The sequence below is a fragment of the Hibiscus syriacus genome, unplaced genomic scaffold, assembly GCF_006381635.1.
Source record: "Hibiscus syriacus cultivar Baekdansim isolate YM2019G1 unplaced genomic scaffold, ASM638163v2 tig00112383_pilon, whole genome shotgun sequence".
NCBI classification, from domain to species: Eukaryota; Viridiplantae; Streptophyta; class Magnoliopsida; order Malvales; family Malvaceae; genus Hibiscus; species Hibiscus syriacus.
Genome location: NW_024063319.1, coordinates 2,808,663 through 2,817,624, shown reverse-complemented (window position 1 = coordinate 2,817,624; position 8,962 = coordinate 2,808,663). Strand labels below are relative to the sequence as shown.

Below are 8,962 nucleotides of genomic sequence, written 5' to 3'. Positions count from 1 at the left end.
CATGACACGGTTAAAGAGTTGGGATATGTTGGACAACTTGACATGCATTGGCAACAACCAAGGGTTATATTATCTATGAAAGCACTAAAAACTTATATTGATGTGTTATGCATGTTACATAATTTGCCTAGGAACAAGTATATACATGTTTACATAGAAGAACTTGTGGAACATGAAAAAAGTGTTGCTCTTATTGAAACTGAACTTGATCCCATTGAAACTAAACCAAATGTTGATATTGAAATTGATTTGGCTAAAACTGAACTTGGCCCAATTGAAACTGAACCAATAGTGGATATTGAAATTAACTTGGCTAAAATTGTTAGGGTGCATGAAAATGTAAGGGTGGCCGAATCTATTACGGTTGATGAAAATGTAAGGGTTCCTGAAACTATTAGGGTTGCTGAAACTGTTAGGGTTGGTCAAACTGTTAGGATTGATGAAACTTTTCTGACCGAGAATGAGGATGAAAGTTCAAAATTTTTAGCTTCTGATACTCAAAATTTTGACAGTTTGTTTGAGGATAGTGATAATGACTTGAGTAATGGTTACATATGTGATGTGCCTGTAGGGCTAGATATACCCGAATTTATTGTAGGGAATGATAGTGAGGGCCTGAAAAGTGAAGATGAGAGTTCAGAGTCATTGGACAATGCTTATAAGTCTGAAACTGAGGGTAAAATAAGCAAATGGCCCGAGTTCAATGGTGAGGTTAACTTAGAAAGTCCCAATTCTAGCAAAGTAAAGTTATTTTCTAATCGAGAAGTTATTAAACCAGCTGTTAGACAATATGCAATAATAAATAGGTACAATTTGAAGTTTAAGGTAAGTGATCCTAGAAGAATCCATGTTGCGTGTAAGACTAAGTGTCTATGGATGATTTGGGATCAAGATTAAATCCCAAAGATGAGACTGACTCAACTTGGTAGATTAAGACATATGCTGGAGAGCATAATTTTGTTAGAGATTTGAAGAATAAAAATTGTACCTATAAGTGGTTGGCTAAAGAATATCTCGAGAAATTTAGGGTTGACCTTAACTATTATACTAGTTCCCTAAGACAAGACGTAAAAAATGCCCTGTGATAACAACTATATACCATCTATATAATAGGTTTTTGTTAGAATATATATATGTCTTCAAGCATGCAAAGATGGATTCAAAGTAAGATGCGTGCCAATTATTAGCCTTGATGGTTGTTTTCTTAAGGGCCATCATCAAGGTTATCTTCTTACAGTAGTTGGAGTTGATGCAAATGATTGTATATACCCCTTGGCTTATGCTGTAGTTGAGAGTGAAAAACATTCCTCTTTGTGCTGGTTTTTACAACTTTTTGAATCAGACTTGGAGTTAACAAACTCTCATTACTACACATTCCTGTCAGATAAATAGAAGGTAACTTAAATTAATGTCAAAATTGATTTTTATTTAATTTAAAAAATTATGTTCTGTCAATTACTAATGACTAGAAAATGGGTGCTTGCATGGTCTTGTGGAGGCAATTGCAGATATATTTCCTCATGCTGAGCACATAACTTGTGTGAAGTATTTGTATTCCAATTTTAAGTCCAAGAGGAGCAATCAAGTAAAGGCACTGAAATATATCTTATGGAAGCATGCAAGAGCATCTTACATGAAAGAATTTACTGATGCAATGCATGAAATGAGGTCACTGTCAACAGATGCATTTGATTGGTTGCAAAATAATGATCCTTCACTGTGGTCAAAGTCACATTTCTCAACAAGATGCAAGTCTGATATGTTCCTCAACAATCTATCCGAGAGCTTTAACAAGGTAAAAATAATTGTGCAAGTGCAAAATTTTATACTATTTTTGTTTGTCTTGTAAAATTTTCGACATGCTCCCAATTTATTGTATTAATTTAGATGATTTTGGAAGCGAGGGACAAGCCAATTTTGACCATGATGGAGATGATTCGATCAAAGATCATGCAAAGAATTGCTACGAAGAAGGAGAATGATGAAAAGATGATTGGTCCAATTTGTACCAAAATTAAAAAAAATGATAATGCAATTATGGGATCCATAAGGTAATTGTTAACTATTTAGTTTCCATGTGTTTACTGATGTTAATGTTTGAATATTGCAATCTGCCTGTGTTAATTGTAATCTGCCTGTGTTGATTGAATGTATTTACTTGAAACATGTGTTAACTGCATTATTGGTTGAAGGTGTTAGCCTAAGTATGCTGGTGGACATAAATTTGAGGTATCTGCTGGATTTCAAGATCAACATGTTGTAGACTTGCAATCCCAATGATGCAGTTGTAGAAAATGGGACCTTATAGGTATAATGCATTTAATTGTTTACATCAATTTATATACAATTTACTTATGTTTACATTATGTAGGGACTCCTTGTATCCATGCTGCATCTGTTATCATGCTCAACCAAGAGAGGCTTGAATCTTATGTTAGCAGCTACTACTTCAAAAGTACTCAACTGAGTATATATGCAAACGTGGTCAGACTAATTAGAGGTCCAAAGCAATGGGCTCAATACACTACAACTGAGTATATATTACCCCTATAATTAGAAGGCCTATTGGAAGACCACAAAAGAATATAAGAAAGAAGCCTGATAAACCAGTAACATCAACTGAAAGATTGAGTATAAGGGTAAGAACAATGAAATGTACCAAATGTGGAAATACAAGCCCCAATAAGAGGTATTGTATAGGGAAAATTGGTGGAAACACCTGTTGTACCGCCTCACAAAAATCCTATAAGTTTTAAATTCAATTTTCAATAAATTTAAAAAAATTTATAATTTTTAATTAACAACACTTACATTTTTTTTAGGTTAGGAGGCGACCAAGGGAGACCAATGCAATAGGTACAACTCACAGCCACCTAGGAAGCCGAGGCTCAATCAACATTTTAAGATGGATAATGCATCCTCATGATAATACTGTCACCCAACCCCACCCTCAACCACAAGTTGATGTAAGCACACATGCACGAGTAAATAGAAAACCCAAACTCACTGTAAATCTTGTCAAAATAGTTTTCTTATATGTATGAAAAAAATTAACGTGCATGACTTTTCCTCATTTGTAGATTAGGAGATCAATAATGTCCAATCCTGAAGGTCTTATCCAACAGAATCAAGGGAGTCAGAACACAGAAAGAAGCCACAACACACAGAGCTCAATTAACATAGTGAATTGGATGATGTATTCATAGCAGAGCTCTACCACTGCCAACCAACCTCCAACAGAAGATCCTACTTCAAAGAGACCTAGGTGGAAATGAAAATGAACAATGGAGATGGAGTCTACATTTTTTGTGCTACAACAACTTTGTGCATTTTGTGACAATCATATTTTGTGAATTGTGTCATATGCTGTAATTTTTTTGGAATATTTGGGAAATGCCTGCTACCGATGAATATGCATTTTCTGACAAAGTTAGGTTTGATCACTTTTTGAGATGGTTGTACATGCTGTTGTTTGAACATATGAGCAACTTAATCAATATAAACATAAACATAAACTTTATAAATATTTGTTCTTTTCATATGATTTCAATGTAAGATTTAGGGTCTAAACATGTGATTTCAATTTCTTCTTTTTATAAATGGATAAATAAATACCATTGACAAAATGCATAATACTTAACATTTCATTCATAATACTTAATATCCTTAACAAAATTTCAATAAACAGCTACCTTAACATTTCATCCAAAATACATTCAAAATAGTTAACATAATATCCTTAACAAAATATCAATGGATAAACAAATACCATTAATTACATTCATACTACTTTAACTAAATCCACCACATTTTATAAGTTATCCTTCAAAAACCCAAAAACCAGAAAATCATCTTAACCTTCAACACCAAAATCATCTTCAAATTATACCCACTTCACTACCAGAATCATCCCCAACCTTCATTGCCCATCTTCAATCTTCATCCACATAAAATGCATGTTAGCAAAACACAAGAGATCAAAGTAACAACCCAAATAATTCTCTCGTTTATTCTTTTCTTTTCAATTATTCTGATTCTTCTTAGAAGGCCACCCACAACAATCTTAGCACGAATATTCATTGGTGGCTCATACCATTGAAAAAATTGCAAGATTTTCGCCACCAATTGTCGTAATTATTACACCAAAAAAATTGTCTTCTAGGGTTATCGTCCGATCATGCTGTCTTCATCATTGTCAGAATTCCACACCTGCAATCGGAACAGAATTTGAGGCAGACATTTCTTGCATCTCCTTGCTCGGCCTATTTCCCCTTTCCCTCTTTTCTATGGTTTCCCTTTTCAACGTGAATGTTTAGGGTTAGAGATTTCACACATGAGTTTAAATAAATGACAAAATTATGCAATCTAATGTTGTAAGCTATTCCACGTCATCGATGTCTTTATTATTCAACTATCCCATGTCATCGAGCTGAAAACTTTAAACAATTCCACGTCATAATGGTGTTATACACTTAACGGTGGAGTGAGGAAAATAACGCAATGTGCAGAGTTTAGTAAGTAAATTAGAAAAATTGAAAGTTGGGTGAGAAAAATAGGAGACAGAGTAAAGTAGAGTGAGGATCAGTGTAATTTACCCTAAATATTTTTTAGGTTCGAAACTTTTTCAGAAGAATCACTAACCTACTGAAACCATTTTAGGTTCGAAAATGATTTTTCTTAACAAAATGTATGTGTTTTGGAAAAACAAATTATCATTGATTACTTTAAATTAAGTACGATTGAACATTTATAAAAATACTAAATAAAATTTAATTTAAAGAAGATTTTTTGTTAATCATCTAATAATTTTTTAACTTATTAAAATGATTAAGTATTAATTTAGATTTCAGATTTAATCCCTTCTAAACTCAAAGCTTTTTAGAATATAAATTATTTTTAATTAAAATTAAAACTAAACTGGTAGAATTATGTCAATTAGGATCCACATAATCAATTATGTTGAAACCTAACAAAAGATGGCTTGGTTTATATCAAGATAAAGTTTAATGACTTGATTAACAAACGTTTTAGTTTAATAGTCAAAATGAAATTGTGTTCATACTTTAGTGACATAGAAGTTAGTTTACCCAGAAAATCAATAAAGAAATGCTAACATGGTAGGAACACGGAAGAGAGATTAAATAGAGAAAGCAAGGCAAAAGGCAAAAGCCGAAAGGCCCGAAAATCCCCCATATGGCCATACCCGTGTTGAAGTCAAAGTCACCATTTTCCTCTTTCTTTTCCCAACTTCATGATCTCTTCTCCTTGTCAAAAACAACCTACCCTTACGTTTTGAGCTTTTTTCTCTCTCCTTTGTTCTAACAACGAAAACCCACATCGGAAAAATTGTTTTTGGTGAAGGGTTTTGCTTGTTTTTTCATCTTTAGCTTATAAAGTTTCAATCTTTATTGTTAATATGGCTGCTCAAGATTGTTGGGTTCTGTTTGTAATTCTTGGGTTCTTGTTGCAAGCTCAGGTACTTGTTTCTCAGAACCTGACATGCAATTTTAAGGACTTGACTGCTCTTCAATATTTCATGGGAAATTTGACAACGAAACTTGAAGGTTGGACCATGGATTCATCGACCGATTGTTGTGGCTGGGAAGGGATAACTTGCGAGCCTCAGTCTGCCGGTAGAGTAATCAAGTTGGAGCTTCAGAAGAAAAGATTATCAGGCAAATTATCCGATGCTTTGGCTGGTTTAGATCAGCTTAAAATTCTCAATCTTTCCCGCAATTTACTTAAAGATTCGTTGCCACTGTCTTTGTTTCGTATGCCGAATTTGGAGCAACTTGACTTGAGCAATAATGATTTTTCTGGGCCAATCCCGGAGAGCATCAATCTTCCTTCAATTCGAAGCTTTGATATTTCTTCGAATTACTTTAATGGTTCCCTCCCTTCCCATATATGTGTTAATTCTTCTCGAATTCGGTTCCTTGATATGGCAGTGAACTATTTCTCTGGTGATATTTTACCTGGGCTTGGAAAATGCTCTTTCTTGGAAGAACTTAATCTTGGAACAAATCATCTCACTGGTGGGATAACTGAAGACATCTTTCAGCTCCAAGATTTGAAGCTTTTGGGGCTTCAGTATAACAACCTTGGTTGGAAGCTTAGTCCCGGTATTGCTAATCTCTCTAACCTTGTTCGATTAGATATTTCTTCGAATAATTTTTCTGGAGAGATCCCTGATGTTTTTGGTCAGATGAAGAGTTTTCAGTTTCTTGTAGCCCATTCAAATAGATTTAGTGGTAGAATTCCCAGTTCAGTATCCAATTCTCCAACTATTAGTTTGCTGAATTTGAGGAATAATTCATTGGAGGGATTTATATATCTTAATTGCTCAGCTATGGTTGCTTTGAATTCTCTGGATTTGGCTACCAACAAGTTCACCGGGCCTGTGCCAGATAATCTTCCCTTGTGCAGACAGTTGAGGAATGTCAATCTTGCCCGAAATATTTTCAGTGGCCAAATCCCTGAGAGCTTCAGGGAATTTCATAGCCTCGCTTATCTTTCATTCTCGAATTCGAGCCTCCGTAATATCTCCTCTGCTCTTCAGATTCTGCAGCAGTGTAGGAACCTAACTGCTTTGGTTCTTACCTTGAATTTTGCCGGTGAGACTGTTCCTCACGATCGTAATCTGCGATTTGGAAAGTTGAAGGTTCTTGTTATTGCGAGCTGTAAACTTAAAGGTTCTATTCCCCAATGGTTGAGAAGTATTACGGCTCTTCAGTTGTTGGATTTGTCTTGGAACCATCTGGATGGAATGATTCCGCCGTGGCTTGGAAGCTATAGAGATCTGTTTTACTTGGACTTATCAAACAATTCATTTACCGGAGAGATCCCGAAGAGCTTAACTGAATTACCAAGCCTCATTCATGGAAATATATCATTGGAGGAACCTTCACCAGATTTTCCTTTCTTCATGAGAAGGAATGAAAGTGGGAGGGGATTGCAGTATAATCGAATTAGGAGTTTTCCACCAACACTTGTACTTGGCCACAACTCTCTTAGGGGACCGATTTGGCCCGAGTTTGGGAATCTGAGAAACCTCATTGTTTTTGATTTGAAGTTCAATAATTTCTCTGGACCGGTTCCAGGAAACTTATCCGAGATGATCAGCTTGGAGATTCTGGATCTGTCACATAATGACTTATCAGGTACCATACCACTTTCACTGGAAAGACTCAGTTTTTTGTCAGCCTTTAATGTTTCCTACAATCGGCTTAGTGGGAAGATCCCCTCTGGAGGCCAATTTCAGACATTTCCAAATTCAAGCTTTGAAGGAAACAATCTTTGTGGTGATCATCTGTTCAATTGTCAAGAAAATGCAAGTGAAGGTCGTCATGAGTCCCCAAAACGATCAAGTAGCAAAGATACCATCATTGGCATGGTTGTCGGAGTCATACTCGGGACATCTTTTCTAATTGGCCTTCTTTATGTGCTTGTTTTGCATACACATAAACGCAAAGAGGTTGATCCAGAGAAAGAGGAGCCTGACGCCAATGGTAAAGATTTAGAAGAACTCAGTTCAAGGCTAGTGGTGCTCTTCCAAAATTGGGAATCCTACAAAGAGCTTTGCATTGATGACCTTCTGGAATCAACCAACAATTTTGACCAAGCAAATATCATCGGTTGTGGGGGTTTTGGTCTGGTTTATAGAGGCACTCTCCTCGATGGTCGTAAGGTTGCCATTAAACGACTTTCCGATGATTGTGGTCAGATGGATAGAGAATTCCACGCTGAAGTGGAAGCACTTTCAAGAGCTCAGCATCCAAATCTAGTCCATCTACAAGGATACTGCATGCATAAAAATGACAGGCTCTTAATATACTCTTACATGGAAAATGGTAGTTTGGACTATTGGTTGCACGAGAAGATCGACGGACCTTCCATGCTTGATTGGGAAACAAGGCTGCAAATCGCACAAGGGGCAGCTAGGGGTCTAGCTTATTTGCACCAGTCATGTGAGCCTCATATTCTTCACCGAGACATAAAGTCGAGTAACATTCTTTTAGATGAGAACTTTAAAGCTCACTTAGCTGATTTTGGCCTTGCAAGGCTCATACTTCCCTATGATACCCACGTAAGCACTGATCTGGTAGGGACATTGGGCTACATTCCTCCCGAATACGGACAAGCTTCGGTTGCAACCTATAAAGGTGACGTGTACAGTTTCGGAGTAGTTCTTTTGGAGCTCCTGACCGGGAAAAGGCCAATGGATATGTGCAAGCCAAAGGATACCTGGGATTTAATCTCTTGGGTGATGTGCATGAAGATGGAAAACCAGGAGAGTGAGGTTTTTGATCCATTAATCTATTGTAAGCAGCATGATAAGGAAATGTTGCGGGTTCTCGAAATCGCTTGCCTTTGTTTAAGCGAAAGTCCGAAAGTTAGGCCTACAACTCAGCAGCTAGTTTCTTGGCTTGACAAGGTGGCGTCTAACGTTTGATCGGAACTACACGAAACTCCCATTGTACGGCTAGAAAAAACAGTAGAAAATCGACAACTTTTCGTGGTAATGAGGTTCTGTTGTGCATATTACTCCAGATTTTGCTGCTCTCCAACATGGAGCAGAAGCAACGCTTTGTAAGTTTTCACATTCAAACTTAGTTTCTTACTTCAGTATATGTTAAACAGATCATATGTACATATTTTTGTATGTAATGGTGGTTCATAATTGATACGGAATGTGTAGATGTTTTCCCCCCCTAATCCTGTTTGTCCAACATCATGTGCATGTGTTCTTTTTTCTGTATAGAAGATATTTCTAGGTCCACTGTACTTTTGGCAAGACAAATTTGACTAGATTTTATCGTAACTGGCAACCGAATATTCATTAAATTTAAGAAATAATTATTTTTTATAGTTAAATAATAATTCAAACAGTGTCCTATTGGGTGGGTGGATATTCAAAGGTTTTAGTTATATTACCATTAATGTTGAATTGAAAAATGCAGTA

The 8,962-nt window shown here is 36.1% G+C and overlaps 1 protein-coding gene across 1 annotated transcript; it reads left to right on the top strand.

Moving 5' to 3' along the window:
- Positions 1-5,166: 5,166 nt before the first annotated feature.
- LOC120178843 (phytosulfokine receptor 1-like) lies at positions 5,167-8,691 on the top strand. Its single transcript, XM_039184618.1, has one exon. It carries the CDS (start codon positions 5,417-5,419, stop codon positions 8,450-8,452), a length of 3,036 nt encoding a protein of 1,011 aa, XP_039040549.1. The 5' UTR covers positions 5,167-5,416; the 3' UTR covers positions 8,453-8,691.
- Positions 8,692-8,962: the final 271 nt, after the last annotated feature.